This window comes from Sciurus carolinensis, chromosome 4 (genome assembly GCF_902686445.1).
Source record: "Sciurus carolinensis chromosome 4, mSciCar1.2, whole genome shotgun sequence".
Taxonomy (NCBI): domain Eukaryota; kingdom Metazoa; phylum Chordata; class Mammalia; order Rodentia; family Sciuridae; genus Sciurus; species Sciurus carolinensis.
In genome coordinates, this window is record NC_062216.1 from 92,397,868 (window position 1) to 92,417,037 (window position 19,170).

The 19,170-nt window shown below is 40.9% G+C and overlaps 1 protein-coding gene across 3 annotated transcripts in view; it reads right to left on the minus strand.

Annotated features, from left to right (window-relative positions):
- Positions 1 to 1,383: 1,383 nt before the first annotated feature.
- Itpr2 (inositol 1,4,5-trisphosphate receptor type 2) overlaps positions 1,384 to 19,170 on the minus strand; it is a 462,398-nt gene continuing 444,611 nt past the window's right edge. For all 3 annotated transcript variants that reach the window (XM_047550877.1, XM_047550878.1, XM_047550879.1), the window contains 2 exons: positions 6,240 to 6,401; positions 1,384 to 5,564 (listed from right to left, as the gene is read on the minus strand). In XM_047550877.1, coding sequence (XP_047406833.1) covers positions 5,478 to 5,564; positions 6,240 to 6,401 — 249 coding nt within the window. In that variant the 3' untranslated portion in view covers positions 1,384 to 5,477. The remainder of the gene's footprint in view (positions 5,565 to 6,239; positions 6,402 to 19,170) is intronic.

Sequence of the window (19,170 nt, forward strand, 5' to 3'; positions counted from 1 at the left end):
CTGACCTGCTGTCTGATGCAGAAGCACCAGCCTTTCATGAAGTTCTTCACCCATTCTTCACCATAACTGCATGATGTTAGGCACACAGTTATGGTGAAGATCCCTAAAATAAATCTCTCAGACAATGTTACCCAAAGTGATTCTGATTTTCTGATAAAACCCTACTTTAAAAACATACATGATAAAGCAGTGACTAATTTTAAGGTATTGTGGTCACAGAATTTTGAGTTACGCTGCTGAGAGGACAGGATCACAAAGCAACACTTGACTCATGTTGAAAGAGAAGAGGAGCAGGTTATAATAAGCAATTGTCCAAAGAGAAAACAAATATAAACATACAACAAAACCAAAGGCAGGAATTAGAGCAGGTGCAGCCTTAGCAGCCTGTGCAAACGGAATACAGGGAGGAAGCTTTGGGAGGAAGTGCTGTGGTGACTGCAGAGGAGATCCTCACCTGCATGCCCCTCCACAGCTGGGAGGGGGCCGTGACCTGGAGAGAACTCTGTGCCAAGGACCAGAGATCAAAGGGAACAGGCTAATCTTGGGGAAAAATCCAAAACAATACTGAAGAGTCAGAATTTTTATTAAAGTGAGTCCAACTGAGTTTAACAACTAATCTCTGTTCCTATAACAATTCTACCTGCATGGAGTTCCATCTCCAGGATTCTTTGTTTGCCATGTGACTCCATGTTATGCACCAGCACCTCAGCTGTGGGGGAGGAACAGACCTGCTAAAGCCTGGAGATTTCTGAAAACCAGGCCTCCTGAGATTTCCTCATAACATCCTGGTTGACCAAAGGCAGGGTGACTTGTGGACTTCTATCACACTGCCCTCCACATGCACACTACTGCCCTTGGTGCCAATCACTCTCACTGGAAGAGGAACTCTGTCTCACTTCCCTGCCCCAATCTTTCTTCTGATTCCAAACAAAATAAATCCGTTCTTGCCACACTGCTTCAAAGAACTGTGGTGCACTGGAAAATACCCATATGAGCAAAGAAATCTATTCATAGATTGCATGTGATTCATGCCACTCAGGTTGACTTCAGCTATGGCATGCTTAGTTGTCTTCTGAGGGGAACTGTCATTGGAAGCAGCAGGAAATCTGAGAGGATCAAGTGGCCTGTGCCCACTGAGCTCACACAGGGCATCAGACACAATGTAGATACACCAGTGTGTGCTGGTAAATTGAGGATTTGGCCAACTCCCAACAACCCTGGGTATGTAGGTCCATCTGGATTAGTTCATCAGTGTGACTGGAATCATAGCCTTTTATCCCTTATGTCTTGCTATGTAAAATAGCAGTGACAATGCCTTTTTATACCAATGGAGACATTTTGAAACATGGCAAGAAGTGAATAAGGCACTGAATCACACACAAATAATATACAAATCCAATTTTATTAATATTATCTTATAAATTATATGGCCTTGACATATTATATTAGAATCATGTTTTTTGAGGCAAATACAGTAATCCTCTACTGCAAGGGTGAAAAAAGTCTACTTGGTGATATGAGAACTATTGGCATGATAATTTCATAAATTATTCAAGTCTGTGGAAACATTCCAGTTCAGAGATGGCAACCCAGATTTGCTTTCAGATTTCTCAATTTTCACATGCATTTTAGCTCCCTGCTTGATTCTGATACTGTGTTTTCTTCTACTAAACAGGATAGCTTTATCAATAATTATTTCAGAGCAGCAAATGAGTGACTAGAGGTCTTCAATTGGCCTGAGGCATTTTCTAAAAACTGAAATTGGCTGTCAAATTTTGAAGATGGAGAGCTTAACATGGCCTCCCTACTCCCTAAATATGGTGCACGCCTCACAATTTCCTGCCCTGTAGTGACTTGCTGGCTCCCACGGGCCTCTATGTCTGTTTAAGATGCCTGCTCCCTCTGTAGTCAGGGGTGTCTCAGCATTGTGGAATGGGTCTCTGTTTTAGATATGCTGATTTGTTGTTCAGTGTGGCTTTAAAGCAGCTCTAGGGAATATCCCAGCTTACAGTTGCTCTTCCACCAAGCACTGTTCATGTTTAAAGGGTTATCTCTTGAGTCTGCAATCTGTTCCATCATTGTGCCTGTGCAATGTTTACTTACTTATGTCCAATCTACAGGGTCCCTAGAGGGTAAGCCCTTTCCTTCCTATTTTCTGTGGTTCCTCCTCCTTTTCCCTACAAATAGTACATGGGGAAACAAAAGTCCCCATCTTAGCTTTCCCACACCAACTCCAAAGATTCCTGCTCATTTGCAGTCGTGGAGGAGAAGTGGCATGGGCCATGATGCATTACTGCTCATAACAGGACAACTGGAAGCTAAAAGGACAGCCAAACACTGAGCTGTGAGCTGCAGACATGAGACCAAGCACAGAGTTAGTTCTGATTTGAATGAATGCTCTTCCTGAGACTATCAACAATCTACTAGGAACTAAGTTTTCTTTACTAACAGAAAAAAAAAATGTCAATATGCAAGAACATAAGCCCTTTTCTAAGTTGAACTTTTAAGGGTAGAAAATATGATAAATATCTTCATGTATACATTTCATTTTATTAATGTTATAGCCTTAGATGATACAGCATCTCTAATCTAAAATGATATTTTAATTTAGAAGATGTATTCTTGATTCTCAGAATGTAGCACACAGGGGAACAAACCCTTTTGAAAGTAAAAATGTTATTCAGCAGAAACTGAGACTTTTAAACCCATATGGATTTTAATACCAAATATTATAAAGCTCCCCTACCATCAAAGCAAAGATGATTGTATTTATCTTAATAACACTATATAAATATGAGCATGTTGATGATACTCACCTGGCCAAATGTTGTAGCTGCATTAACAAACTTATGCATAACAAAGAAAGTCCTATAAATTACCAAGTTTCTTTATTATTATCTTCTTGTTCATGAATTTAGTGTTCTGGACAGTGCCTTTTTTGTTTGCTATTATTATTTTGCTTTATAACTCCAAAGCATTTAGACAAGAAAGAAAGAAAGAAAGAAAGAAAGAAAGAAAGAAAGAAAGAAAGAAAGAAAGAAGGAAGGAAAGAAGGAAAGAAAGAAAGAGGCATTAAAATACAACTGAGAAATTTTAAAATTTGGATGAAATGAGAGTCTTATAGCTGTACTCATTTTGGGGCATTTCCCATGGGAGAAAATATACCATGAAACAATGAGCTGCCTACACAATGGCTGGAGATGTTCGGTCATTTCCAGGTAGCAGTTTGGGGCCAATAACTTATTCACTCTAGAATGAACAATTGCAGTGCCAGGAAAGACCAGATAGTTTGTCATCTGAAAGAAAGGTTGCTCACATCTGTACCAATTAATTGATTCTCTTGACTTTCCATTCAGACATCAGAAATATTTTGTGCTGAAAGAGACAGCTTTCTATATTGGAATATGTTCAATATTTGCCTCTGCTCTCTTCTTTTTCTTCCCCATAAAACTCTGCCTAATTCAATATTTTAAAGTACACTTTTTACTAAATACTGTCAATTGTGAAAATGACCTTGAATTTTTAAAATGACTATTTTGGTCTAATTTTGATAAAGCCATATAAAAATATGATATAGTTTTTTAAAAAAATTTAAGTCATTGATGGACCTTTATTTTATTTACTTATATGCAGTGCTGAGTATTGAACCCAGTGCCTTGCACATGCTAGGCAAGTGTTGTTCTACTGAGTCACAATCCCAGCTCCTGATATAAAGTTTGAATAAAGAATTAAGGTTAACTGCATAACAACTAAATTTCTCCTCTATTTAGTGAATGCCCACTAGGTTCAAAGGTAGTGCTACAAGTCAATACATCACAATTTTTTAGCATCTTTTGGTCACAGATGTCAGGGTCCTTCAGCTACTGGTCAAGAAAAATACTATCACACTAGAGTAAGGAAGGCTTAGTTTGGGGTGGTCGTGGGTGGGAGGTGGTGCCAGTAGATTTGGCTCAAAAATTTGTTGCTCTGGGCTCCAACAGCTGTATTCCAAGTCTATGTTTTATAACAGTGTGTGGAAGGATTGGTTCTGGTTTCCATTGTGTTCTATACAGACCATGCTTTGAGATTTTTCGGAGCCAACAGCTAAAACTATGTGAGAAAAATTCAAAAGCTTTAAAACTGTCATGGCAACCCCTTTGGCCCTTTAAACTTGGTGGTAATAACCAAAAGTTTAAAGGCACTAGAGGCCAGAGGACCCACTTGCAAAGCCTCTCTCAGAGTCTAGTGTCAGGGGCCTTCAGTGCCTTGTCACATAGCAGTTCTCCTAATATTTTCATTATCTGTAATCTGCTTTAATGTTCCAAATGTATAACCTCTAAAAATAATCTGACCATGCCAGGTTATTTTCTCCCTCAACAAACTCTGATTGCATGATTTAACATAAAAACAATTTGGGGAACAGATTATTATCTTTGTACATTTTGAAAAACCCTTACTCTTACAGTTTTAAACATGCAATTGAAATGCTGTATTTTCTTGAGTATTTAATCAATTTCTTGGATTCTCCCTTTTAACTGCAGGAACAGGATAAACAGAAACACTCAGTTCCTGGAGCATGACAAACACAAATCAAATTGCTTTCACTCCATGTTTATAAAAGCCAAGGCCACCATCATAAGTTTCTCCCTATTTCCTGTCACCTTTAAATATTTTCATTTATTAAAAGCAGTATATTTTAATAGCATATATATGTTCTTAAAAAATTCTTCCCTGGGGCTTGCTGTCAGGCTTTTCTTCCCCAAGCCTTTTGCAATCTTAGCCTATTATGACTTAAAATGTGTTCTTAACAAGTTATACGAAAGCCTCCTTTTGGGCTGCACATCGACAGAGTCCATCTGAAGCCTGGAGAAAGCAACCGCATTCCAGCTATGTGGTCAGCAGGCGGACCTACGCTCCAAAGCACACGTTTGAGCTGTGCATCCATCAGGTTTCATGTTATAAAGAAACTGCCCAGGGACAGCTATGGTTTGGAAGCATCCACATGTTCCTTTCCAACTCTCATTTTTAATCTTTTCAGCTATTTTCTTTAGTAAAATTAGCCACCAAAGTATGACTTCCTGTATCCTTGACCTATGTGCCACAATTAAAAGAAAGAAATGCCAACCAGCCCTGAGGGAGGTTAGAGTAGCACTGAGGACAAAACCAAGACTTAGGGATTTACCAGAAGGTGGTTCTCACTGCCCCAGGTCTCTCCTGGCTTGGCCTCTCCCTACCCTCTCCAGCCCTGTGAGGAAGTTCACGTTGCTCTGAGAATATGCGATGTGTGCTTTCGAGTTGCTGCTTTTTAGCTTGGGTCTTCTCAGGCATGCAAACACAGTTACAGATTGTTCTGGGAGCTAAACCACTCAACATCTTGGCACTTGGTTGTTTTTAACTTTTCAACAATAGGCACTGTTCACTCCCCTCCATCTCAGTCCTTTATTCACTGATCAGGCAGGACACTGATGAAAGGCTAGTCACGGCTTCCCCCCATGGTATCAGTGTGGTGGCATGTGATGATTCACATGGGGTGTGTTTGATCCGAGGAAGCCCAGCCTCTGCTTATTCTTCCTTTGTTCTGTCATCTGGGAAGAGAGAAAGTGTGTTCAGCTGATTCTCACTCTTCCCCAGTGCCAATGGGCACAGACATTCTGCATCAATATTTCTCAAGTACCTACAATCTGGCATCATATAGAATATATTTATCAAAACAAGGGGAATTTTTTTAAAAATGTGAATTTCCATAAACAGAAAAGAGCAAACCCTTCTCTGTGGTTAGAAAACAGGAACCACGGTTCTTTTAAAACAGATCTTGCTTTTCACTTAGTTATCCACCATCACCACAGTCATTTTAATAGCTAGTGTGGTTACTACTGATAGTGTTTTTTTTATGAATGCTAACAATGTTGTATGATAAAGGGGTAGATTATAGCTTTGTGGTGGTTACTAATAATGATTTGCCGTTCTGATGAGTATAGTAATTGTAAGCCTGGCAGAAAATATGATCTATCAAAAAATGCAAAGGTGTCCTTGTATGTTGGAATTTGCTCCTTCCCCCACTCCATAGAAGGAGAAATGTCACACATGAGGGCTGAGTGGGAGTCCCTGCTTGCTGAGATATGGTTCTACAGCAAAACATGGGGTTTCTTTATTGGAGTTCATAATCCTGAGGTCAGCCTGGCTCCCACATCTCTGGGTCTCCCTGGATTTGAGGTGGGAATGGCTCCAGCCCCCAGCTCCACCTCCAGGGGCACACTTACCTGCTCCTTGAGCTCTGCCAGCTGACCCGAGAGCTGTTTGACCAGACTCATGGTTGATTCTAGCTTCTCCTGCAGGTTCCGAATCTCATTTTGCTCACTGTCACCTTCATTGCTAACGAGGGACATGGCTCGCATCCGAGGAAACCAGTCCAAGTTCTTCTCCTAAAAGCAAAGTAAAGGTGCAAGAACAAAGGATTAAGTACGGAAGGGAGCCTGAAGTCCTATAAGGAATGTTTATAGGTGTTCATTATTATTAATAGTTAAACCAAGGTCTTCTGGCATTCACATCAAAAGGGACCCTTCTAGCCAGGGGTGGAGAGGGGCTGAAGGAGGAAATGAAGTGGGGGGTTAGCCATTGGTCTTATGAGCTGGGGGAAGATCTTCAAAATTGAAACAAACTTGCTAGGGGCTTGCAGGGAGATTCCAGATGAAGTACTTAGGATAGCACCTGCACCCTGTGGGCATTCAGTGAGTCTTGCTGAGATGGGGACTGGAGGCTGGGGAGAGGACATCTACTGTGTGTGGGTCCAGCAGAGTCATGAGCTGTTTCTCTTTCCCCCTGGAGAGAAAGGGGTGGTAGAACAGGAGGGTGGTAAAAGCATGGTTTCAGTTCCAGCTGTCCACGCTGGTTCCCTCCCACTTCCGCCTTTGAGGTCCCTCATCAGCTCTGTGGCCTCTAAGCTCTACTCAGGGAAGAGGGGAGTAGGAGGGCATGGCATAGGGTCACTCTGTCTGCTCCCTACTATCACTCTATGATAGTAGGTTCAGAGTTAAGACTTTTCCAGACAGTGATAGCTGGTACCACTTCTGTATTTCTAGGTGGACGGGGTGTGTCTCATGGTGGGAGGGTGGGGAGGAGGAATCTCCTTTCCACGATGGTAGACACCCAGCTGTCTAAAAAATTGAATTGCCTAACTACATAGAATCACTGTGCATTACTTGGATTACATTTTTCAATCTTCAAAAGAACTCTACAAAGCAAATCATATTGTCCTCCATTTTATAGACAAGGAAATAAAAGGATCCAACATGATAATAACCCTGTCCAAGCTAGTGAATGGCAGGGCAGAACTGGGATTGGCCTCTGAGCCATTGATTGGGTGTGCCAGTCTATCTCCACCTGCCCACCTATTTGTCTAAGTCACCTTCTAGCAACATCCCCAGAAGTTGACTTTTTGCTTAAGATTCTTTCTTCTCCAAAAAAGTTCACTGAAGTGGTTGTGGAAACCTCTGTTTGGAGGATCCCAAGCAGGAGGGTTATTGAGCACTCGCCTTCCCTAAGGTGGAAAAACTGCACTGTGCTGTGGTCTCCACCATCTTACCTGGCCCTTGAATTGGTTTTCTGTTGTTGCTGGTTGGGGAACAAGTTCTTTTTAGTTCCCTACTGCCAATGGCAGTGAAAGGGACTCATAAAGGATTAAAGATAAAACACATTGAAGAGTTTTAAACTGCATTTAAACAGCTGTAGTTAATTAGCATTTCAAAGGCGAACAGTCACTTCCTCTGAAGTGCAGAGTGACAGATTCATTCATTTAATCAATCCTTCAACATCTATTGTCAGGTTTCAGGGATGAAAGTCAGATAAGACTGAGTGTGTGTGTGTGTGCTCCCAAGGGGCTTAGGGCTTAGGTTGGTCCTCCACAAAGAGTGGACTGCACACAGTGTCTGTCAAAATCCCCTGGGGTTGCTTGTTAAAATTGCAGATCTCAACCCCATCACCTCTCACCAAATCAGAACCTCAGGGGATGTGTGTGATTCTTATTCTGATGTCATTAAGTGTAAGAACTCTGGTCTACAGAGACAGAAAAGATAAATGAGTATTGTGGGGCAGTGGCAGGACAGGGAGATGGAGTGAACAGGAAAAATCTGAAAGAGCAGTTTGGGAAAAATAGCAGCGGAAACCAAGTCAGGACCCTTTATAAATGCTTGCAGGGTGGTGTACACGGTCCAGCCAGGTGGGAGACCATGCCTTGGAATGACTGCAGCAAAGGTCCTTGTTCACCAAAGTGCAGGTAAATGTGCAGATAAGTAGAGGGCCAGACTGACACAGGACCTTGTGTCTCCCAGGGACGGGCGTCAGGAAGATACAGGTGTAGAGAAGCTAGGAATGTCAGCAAAGGGGTGGCTAGGATGAAGAACATTAATGTGTGGACTGGCAAGAAAGATGGAGAGGAAAAAAATGATCATAATTCCTATGATCGTGTGTTCCTTCTAAGAATCCAATAACTGTAGGTTCTACTATCTATCTAGTGTCTATACTATCTGTGATGCTACCAATTATCTAAATTTTACAAATGAAGAACCTAAGGTTAGAAGGGGAACAGCGGAATCCCAGCTCAGATCTGTGCATTCTGTTTTGTTGGTAGGACACAAGACAGTGCACAGAAAATGGAATAAATATATGATTTTGAAGGTAGGACAATTTTGGGAAATGAAAACTCTGGGGTGAGAATGCCTTAAATCGTGGGTACTGCCTAACTTGGGATATCAGCGTTGGTGGGCAGAGTTTTAGCTGGGGAAGACAAAAAATTTCCGGCTATGGGAGTGGGGTGATGGTTGTGCTACCGTGTGAATGTACTCAACACCATAAAGCTACTCTTAAACTGGTCCAAATGACAAATTTTATTATGTATATTTTACCACTATTAAAAAAAATCACAGAATTTGCAGAGGCCACTTTTTTTGGATGAAATGTGCACATAGCCCCTGAAGTCACCCTGGAGATCAGTGACTGGGTGGATGAGGAGGCTGTGGGCCAGCAAGGGCCAACATCTGTGACGAATGCGCAGAAGTGACCTGAGGTGCTAGAAGACAGTGAAGGGTGTGACTAAGAAAATGCCCTGTATTGGAGGTTGAAGGTGTGATGATTTCTTGATGACAAGGAGCTCAGAATTTGCGAACTTTTTCTAGGGCTCTTAGTACTGAGTGCTTGGGAAAATAGGCAGCTGCCGCCTCCAGAGGGCTGAACGAGAGGCTCCTCCTGGGACAAGGAGGCAGCACTGTGGGAAGAGAAGAATGATCGATGAGGATGGGGATTCCAGAGGGCCTCTTGGAGCAGAGGATTTAAGAGCATCAAATGGCTGGGCTTGGAATAAAGAGGTACTAGGTGACATGTGACACCCACAGTGAGGGACATGAAAACATCAACTTTCACAAAGTTTCAAAAGACACAAAGTATTGTTCTAAACCTCAGCAGACTGTCACTCTGCTAAAGAGAACACAGGTGAGATGTGAGATGGCCTCTGAAGAAACACTACTGCAGCACTGAGGGCCAGGATGAGCCAAGTCCACTGCCTCTTGCTTTTGAGGAAACAATGGCAGATCTCAGTGGACCACTGTCAGAGACATTTGGGCCACGGGGCTCCCATTCTCTACACTGTTCTGCTTCTCTGTTTGTTTCTTTGTTCATCCATTCGTTTAGTAATTCTTACTGGGGATTTCTATGTCTGTGCTAGTCCCTGAGAAAACAGCAGAAGGCAAAACCCAGCACAATTCATATGCTCTTTAAAATTTACGGTTTGGGTGGTTGGAGAATAAAACTTCAATCAAGGTATAACAAAAATAAAGACAAGCCATGCTTAAGTGCTAGGCAGGAAAGTTACACGGTTTTGTCCTTTCTCTGTTACTAAAATGCGTTCTCTCTTTTAACCTTTCTTTGGTTTTCCTAATCTTTCTTTCTTTAGCTTTTTATTGTGTATATTGTTTCATTCCTTCCTTCCCTTGCATATCAACTGATGATAACCCAAAATGCAAATATAATGTCTAATATTTTTTTCACTATGAAAGTAACATTTTAGGGTGCATTTCTTAAGTTTTGAGACACCCAAGTTAAATGCTTTATACCTCTTACCATAATGGAGAAAAATAATATTGATTTTTTGTCCTTTTAAGACAAACAGTCTTTCAAAAATCAATTTTGCAACTTTTCTTCAAAATGAATGCAGAAAATATATTCTTTTCACCAAAATTAACTCATAACACAGCAGTGTTCTTAGAATAAAATGTGGTATATATATTTTTAACAAAAGTAGTTCCAATTAAGCACCCAGGAACTCCTCTCTCTGCTCTACTGTTTTTCATGGAAGCCTCCATCCTGAGATGGAGAGAAAGGTGAGACTCAGACCTCAGCTTAAGCCGGAACCACGGGACCCACACACAGAGCAGTGACTAGCTCTCAGGACACCACTCCCTCACCAGGTCCACGTGTAACACGCTCACTGTCTAACAGAACTGTGGAGTTGATTTGCTCTTCCTCGTTTACTCCTATATGCTATGTACATCTTGTGATCATGCACATGATTATTAGATTCCCATGTTGACTCTGCTTAGTCAATATTAAATCATTTCCTTACACCAGGAATGAAAATATTTGACCACAGGATAGCAAAGAAATCAGGGAAGCTGTGGATTAACTATTAGAATCTGAGGCTACAATGTAAGATCTTAATAACTTGGTGAGTGTAAATTCAGACCTTCCAGAGATTTCAAAAATGCAAAGCTCAGAGATGGACCCAGTCATATCTCTGAGATGTCACATGCCAACAACACCCTTCTTGCTGTCTCCAAATTCTAATAATAATGTACCTTTCTGGATGATAGGAAGACCAACAGGTAGAAAGACATAAATCTTTTAAATAGTCCTTTCAACATCAGTCAGATTAGTTTGTCCTATTAAAATCTGTAGTTAATAAAAATGATTACATTTTTAGTGGCAATCAAAGATTATCTGTGCTATTTACATATTTGGTCCTCAAATATGGTATTTCATTTGTGGGAAAGAGGCAAAGTGGTACAATGGACAGAGCACTGATTTAGGAGTCAGGACGTGGGGGTTTGGACTTTATCTTAGCCCCAGCCTTATGACATAGAGGTGGAAGGTCTTATCTCTGAGTTTGTTTCCTCATCTGTAAAGCCAGAATGTTACCCTAGGTGGTGTCTGTGCCTTTTCCGGCTCATCATTATGTCAGTTATGAATACAAGGAAAGTTTAAAAGCCAAACTGCTGAGAGGAACTTCCAGCTTGCCAACTGAGCAAATAGAAACAGGGCTTTAGGCTAGAAGCAACCTTGAAACCACACACCCAGACCCGGCATCTTGTGAATGCCGGGCCAACAGTCTAGAAAGTTTGGTTTCCTTGAGGTCTCACAATACAATAATGGCAGATGTCCCTGCACTTGTTCCACTTCTGGACAAGTTCTGCCACATTACATAATGGAATAGCTCTTACATAACCCTGTCCCTCTTGGTACCTAATTGACCACAGGTTCAAGAAAATATAAAGAGCATGATCATTTTCCTCCACATCAGAATGAGATTGAGGAACAAATGAGATTGATTTGGGGAGGCCAGACATTGGAGACACTCACTTCTATCTCTTTAGCTCTATTAACTACACGTTAATAGATGTCTGTAGGTAAGCTAAAGAGAAAGCAAGAACTCTATCTCACACCACAGTAACAGATCCCCAAGGCACTGTAGCCATGCTATGACCAATACCCACAATTCTTTAAAGTGGGGACTGTTACCATCCTGCTTTACAGAAGACGGCACTGAGACAAGAGGAGGATTATTACCTGCCCAATGTCTCATAGGTGATGTATGTGGCTAAGCCTGGCTTTGGCCTCCACCCTATTCAACTGGAAAACTTGTGGTCCTTTGACTGCATTAGACTATTCTGTATGTCTAATGGTGATGTCAGGTTTAGTTCTGAACTTGATGAAGAAAACAGACTGGGGAGTCTCCAAACAGAAACTACTACAAATTACACTTCCTTGATTACTTTTTTCTGGGATATGCTAAAGGCTTATTTATTGAAAATCAGAAACACAAACCACTGAAGCATTGTATCACAGATGCATGGGTAGGTACCAATGGAAACGTGTCAACACTCCACGTTCACTGAGATTTTGCAAAGCATTCGCTATATACGACTGACAAGAGGTCACAGGTTGAGTGTGCCATGTATTGCAATGGAATATCAATAAACCATTTAATATACACTTTCACCTCTGCTTCCAGACTTTATTGCTCCACTTAGATTTGCTACCACAAGATCATTTCCTAAGGTCTTTCTTGGTTACCATCCTCTCCTAAGTTTTCTGTTTATATTGCATTTTCCATTCTAAAACTCATTTGCAAAGCCTCCTAGGCTGAAGAGCATAACCATTTCCCCAAAGCCTCAGCATGACCTACTGCATTTTTCTCTTTGCACTTCTGCTCTGGAGATGTCAGCAGAAATGGCTCTCAAAAGTAACACCAGCAATGCAACTATTACCTACTTACAGGAAGGTCCCTGAGGGAAAGACACCATTCCTGCTTTCCTGGAACTTCAGACATAGGGAAACAGGATGGAACGTTGTTTCTTTTGAAGATGAAGTGACTGTTTTAGTTAAGGGGGATGCCTCATGTACCCCATCCCAGTCTCTGTTCAATTTCACTAAGGGCCTGGTGGGCTTCTTGCCCTTGAGACAACAGGGTGGCCTTGAGGGTGGGTTAGGCATTAACTCAAAAAAATAAGGGACACCTACGACATTGCTGTCTGGTTTCCTATCCAGTTCCCAGTGAATGCCCCACGTGTAGACTGTAAGAACTGCTTGAGGTGAGTCAGAAAAAAAAAAGGGCACCTCTCTTAGGGGCTCAGATACAAGCCCCTTGGTTCATGGGAAGGAAGGATGGGCTGAAAAAATATATATACATTTATTTGACAAAAGTCAGGGACTGCAGGTGAGAGGGGAAGGATCCAGCTGTATTCTTGGAAATTAAAACACCATTTCTAGATAGACAATAAATGAAACCCTTGGTAATTTATTCTAAAAAGAGGTAGGGAAGAACAGCCAATTTTGTTCTAGAAAAACAACACATTAAGGACTAGAAGATTCATTTCCCAGCATTTATTTCCTTCTGCATCTTGCTCTTTATTCTATACCTTCATCTCCCTGCACCAGTTTTCCAGTAATGGGTAGGATCCTGCAAATTTGAATTACCAAATTTATTAGTACTGAGAAATTTGGGATGGGTAAATTATCTAAAACAAGGCTGTATTGAAAGGTTTTGTAAAGCAATAAACCCCTCTGGAGTGTTAGCATGATACCCTGACATATTTTAAAAATCTAAATGTTCATGTTTTGTGCATATATAAATATGAATAAAATAATGAATAAAATAATGAATATGAATAAAATAATGAATTCCACTATTATGCATCATTATAATGCACCAATAAAAATCAATTTTCAAATACCATGTTTACATTATGTACGTCTTGTGTTTTGGACCTTATAAAGTGCTGCACAGAAAGTATCCTTGGACAGCTGGAGCAAGGTGCACAGTGGCTGGGACCCTTGCCTGTGGGCAGCATATGGCACCTAACAAATGTTAGTGTCATTTGCTGGGTCTGGCCTGTTCCTCTTTCCAAGGCACCACCTCCAGTGTGCTGGTGGGAAAGGGGGATGCTGCCCTGGGAGCCCCACAGGGCAAGACCTGTTTCATCTAGTCACTACTTCCAAAACAGAGGGAAAAACATGTCCAGTCAAAGTGTCAATGGAGGAGAGTTCCGGGATGAAAACAACCTAACAGGACTATTGATCTCAGCAGGGCCCAGGTTTAGAATCAGAGAGTTGCCACTGAAGGGCCTGGGAGACAGTCATGTTCCTAGCCCCCTTGCTTTGTACTCTGAGCAGCCATGGTGGGAGGCAGACAGTTTCCGTTCCTAGCAAGGACAGGGTCACACACCATGTTGTGCGTGCCCCTGCAGGAGGAGTGGAAGCATGAAGTCTTCTCTCTCCGCTGGCCTTCTGACTGTAGGAGGACCAGAGTAAGTGAGCGAGGGCCCTGCTATGGCTGAACATTTGCTCCCTCCCAAACTCACATCCATTCTCTGGTAAGTTTTTATAGCAGCACAAAACAGACTAAGAAACACACTCAGCTGAAAAGACTAAGTAGTTCAACAAACACTGGAAAATAAAGTTATGGGATGAAAGGAGAGAGCTGGGTTCTGGAGTTTCAAGGATTGATTAGTCAAATTCCTGCCTTTAGAATGTATTAAGACTGGCAGGGAAGTGGGCACTGGTAAAGACTATGACAATGGGGACTGCAGCCTTCTAGAACAGACATCTGAGGGAGTTTATGTTTTAATGGCAGGGGAATGCAGGGTGTGGAAATAACAAGAAAATGAACAAAAATAAAATAATTTCAGATAAAAAGAAATACAAATGACAAAATTGGTGGTTTGAAAGATCATCTTGGGAGGACAGGGATTATTCTAGATTGGGCAAGCCATAAAGGTTGTTTTAGAGAAATGATGCTTGACTGACAAGAAGGAGATAGCTCTTCCCAGACTGGAGGGACAGAGCTTCAGTCAAAGGCAGTAGTAAAAGTAGCAATACACAGACCTCCAGGCAGAGAACAATGTTGGCATTTTGAAGGAACAGAAAGAAGACTGTGGAACTGGAGAGTGGTAACAAATAAGACAGAGGGGACAGCAAGAGATAAGGTACCAGAACTGAACAGACTCAGTTATGGAAAGTCCTATAAACAGTGCGATCCATAGCAAGGCCTTCAACAAAAAAAAATGGCAGATTTTGGTTTATAGCAAAAATGCACATACATATCCACACACACATCCATCCCCATGTACATCCATTCATAGACAGAAATAATAAAACTGAACACCTTGGCTGTTGTAAGCAGAATGGACAATGGCAGAGACTCCCACTCATGTAGGCATGGATGACAGCTTCAGCAAGGGCAAAAGGAAGTGTGATCCTCATGTCAGCTCTGGAAACTGTGAAGTCCCTTTGAAGTGCTTGGAAATGCATGCTTGCCAGCCACCATCTCCTTCTGGAGAAGGCTGCATTCACAGAGCTTAAGACGTCTGGTTAACATGATTAATGTGATCAGACAGACTGCACAATCAGCCCTTAAGATGGATTATTGGGCCAGAACCACGCAACTGTTCTCCCAGAGTAGAGAAGTGGATAGTGCCATTTGCGAGTGCCAATTGTGCACATCTCTTCCTAACTCTGCATTCATCGACGCCATGCTGCTACCTGGAAACCAACTATGGTGGAAGTATTTACACAAGGGAAATAGGCAGATGTTATACTCAGAGTTGTCCAGATTCTACTGGGACTGGTTGTTGAGAATTAACTAGAACAGCATGAATGATATCCCTTATTAGTAGAGAGGGAGGAAGCCATAAAGACATTTAGATTAAATCACTGACCCAAACCACACATCAGAAGATCACAGCAGGACCAGAACAACAGAGGTCTAGTACACCAAAGACACACTGATCTGAAGTCTTTCAACCTTCCTATGTATTGCCACTTGAATTCTTAGTTTGTTGGATTCATAGTTAAATAATATCTGTGTTGTTCAGTTTTTTTGAATTTACATATGTGTTTTGGGTATCATGGTCCTTGTTATGACAATAAAGAGTCTGTTTATATCAAGATCACCTTGCTTTTCAAAATCCTCAAAAGTCAATAACAGCATAAAAAGGACAATTATCTTTCAGATACCTGTTTAGAAAGTGCTGAATGGTCAACTCTGGTTCCAGACTCAGGGTAGCTGAGAGAAAAAGCAGATCTGAATCTTTTGGTTAGGCTCTTACTAAGGGATCTGCTCAAACAGTACAGGAAAGTGTGTCTGGATCCACTTGCTTGTCTTCTAAAGTCAACCAGAAGGGAGGACTTTGTATTTCCAAATCATGCTGAAGTGCAAAGGACAAAACCATATTTGTGTTTTGATCATAAACAATAATAATTTGACTCAGTAATTGTGTCAGTTAATCCACAACTTAATCAATTTCTTCCTAAAGTGTAAATCAAAATTGCTTTTATGCAAGTCCTAATTCTTTGAGGCTTTCACTAGATTTCTTAAATATAATCATTATACTTATCTTTAATGTATATTATTTATTAGGAGAATTAGGAAAAATATGTCCATATGCAAAACTCAAGGAAAATTAGATACTATATATATATAAATGTCTACATAGAAAATATTACACCTAAGAACTTAGAGAACAAACACTTCCAGAAATCTCTTAACTCCAGAGCCAAATGCCACAACAAAAATGGAATTAAAAATCTGTTTTAGTTAATGCATCTGTTACTTTTTGAAATTCAATGCATATTTCTACATTTATCTCACACAAAGAAGTGGGTAAATCTGCTTAAAGGCAACTGAAATTCCTTCTTTGTAAAAATGAAGAATGTTATTTTATCCTTTGAGAACTATTCCATGAATAGTCACCAAACCTTAAAATCCCATGGAATAGCTCAAAGAAGGGCTGCCACATGACGATCATCACAGAGCATTGACCAGCTGCCATTTGATTGTGCTGTGTTTGCAGCTGACCAGCTAGTATACGATAATAAGTAATAAAATAATAAATGACATTAAGTTATTTTATCTAGTATTTATTTGACACAGAGCCGTAACTGAACCCAGGACATTGTGTATGCTAGGCTAACACTCTTACCACTGAGCTACAACTCCAGCCTCTGTTTGTTTTATTTTAGCTTTACAGTCTATCCTTAAGTCTTTCCCCACATCTTCAAAACACTGCCCAATAGCAGTTGGTAGTTCTCGAAAGTGTGTTTCCCAGACCAGTTGCATCAGCATCACCTGAGAAATGGTAAGAAACGCTAAATCTTGGAACTTACCCCAAATCTACAGAATCAGAAATTCAGTTCACCTCTAGGTGATTGTGATGCATGCTCAAGATTGAGAACAACCATGATAGATAACTCAAGATCTAACCAGGAATTTCTTAACATCATATCCATTGGATGGACCACAAAACAATTCTTAATCATACTCATGTTACATGTTGATAGGGTAATCATACAATTTATTGGCTAAATTGATATGCATTACAACATGAGAAGAGTGTTTTTAATAGGTATGCAGTAACTAGGAGTGGTCCAGTCAAAAGAATGGTTCCTCTGGGTTCCACTAAAACCTAAACCACCATTTACAAGATCTGAATCAACTGGTAAGACAACAAAATAGTTCTGTAACCATATTTGGGCAACCTGTCCAGATTATAAAGTCCTGTTTACATGTAAAATTGTGAGAGGATAATCCTCATATTACCCATGAGAAAGTTATAAGCATTTGGGTCACGGGCAAAATGCCCATTAAGAAATGAGTTTTAATACAGCTCTCAAGGTGGTGGTCCATACTTGCCACTTCAATTCCATTAGCATCCATTCTCTTTTTCACTCTTATAAAATAGATACCTACTGATATTTCCCTGAAATGTCTGTTATTCCCATGACTTTCTTTTGGAAATACCACATCGTTTCCCTCCAACTTTCATCCCTGACTTTGCTGCTAGTCTCTGACATGTTCCAAAAGTCTACTGCCAAAGAGCTGGAAGATGCTCATGATAAAATCCTTGAGTGGCTCATGGTTACCACAACAAAATAAATTCAACGTTGGATCAAGATGATATATTGGATTATACCAAAGAGATCTTATACACAGACCAAAATTTCCAGTTTGCATCAAACACCTAAGAATTCTTCATTGGATTCTGCAAATAGGGAAGTAGGGCTTGAGGGATGCTGAATAAAAATCTGAATTGAATCCAAACCAATACACTCTTCTGCAATGGGGCAGTCAGTTGTGATTCAAAATGGGATTGAACTCTTAAGTTAGAGTACAACTTTGCAGAGGATGATGGTGACCACAGACTGGCTGGCTCTGGACTTGGACTTGCTACAGCAGGGTACACAGTTTAAAAAGAATTTCTCCACGGTCATTAATGAATTGACAGCTGGCTAGATGGGTCCACAGACCACACGGTACTGAATGGAGAGAGCCCAGCAGCTGTAGGTGTCAACAGACAACTCTGCCAAGCAGCTGTCACATGATACTAAGCAACGAGGTAATTTCAAGTATGATGAACAAGAGGAACTTTGAATGATGAAGCCCAGCTATGGACTTCCCAGGACGCAAGTAAAATCAAAAGAAGAATATGATAAATTGCAATTCCAGAGACTGGTGGTTCTCTTTGAGTAATGACCTCTGGCTTATTATAATTATAACAAGCCTCGTCACAAAAGACACAAAGTTTTGATGAACAGGAATTATAGCCATAAGCTATAGAAAAGTTTGTCACAAAAGCAACATGAAAATAACCATTGATTATGCAGTAGGTGCTGCATTTCTAAATATTGTGCAGTTTCACAAATTCCCCAACTTTATGGTGAGGCTACTCAGGGTTTATAGATTTTGCCCACTTCTCTATTTTTGAAACATTTTACTGATTATTCATTTTTATGGACTATCCATCTAATAGAAGACTTAAAAAAATTTAAACATATACAGAAGCAATTCCTACATGTAAAACTTGTTTCCAACACATGATGGAGTCAGTTGGATGAAATCATGTAAGGCCTTGTGATGACCAGCTGCTGTATACAGGAGCTCTGTGCTGACGCTGCCCTGAGACATGATACTGATCAACTCTCAAGTTGCTCCCGAATCTGAAGTAGATCTGCATTACTTGGACTGTACATACATTGAGAGTTGAAGCCACATACACACATTTATAGTTTCCATTGTCATACTCAATTTCTAGACTTGCATTTCTTTCTTCTCCTTCTTCTTTTCTCCCCCCAGTATGGGAATCAAATCCAGGGCCTGGCACATGCAAGGCAAGCCCTCTAACACTGAGCTCTACTCTCCCTAAACTCACCCTCCTCCTTCAGTTTCCTTCTACCCCCGGGTGCTCCTCCTGACCCAAACTCTCCCAGTTCTACCACCCTTTGTGGCTGAGGCACTGGCATAAAATTCGACTTGTCTTGGTTCCTAGTTCCTAGGAAGTTGGCCTAAATCTTTGAAATTTCCCAAGTGATAGAAATGTCTTTGTCACTCATAAGCCCCCAGAGTACACCTGGGTTTATGCTAATGAGCTA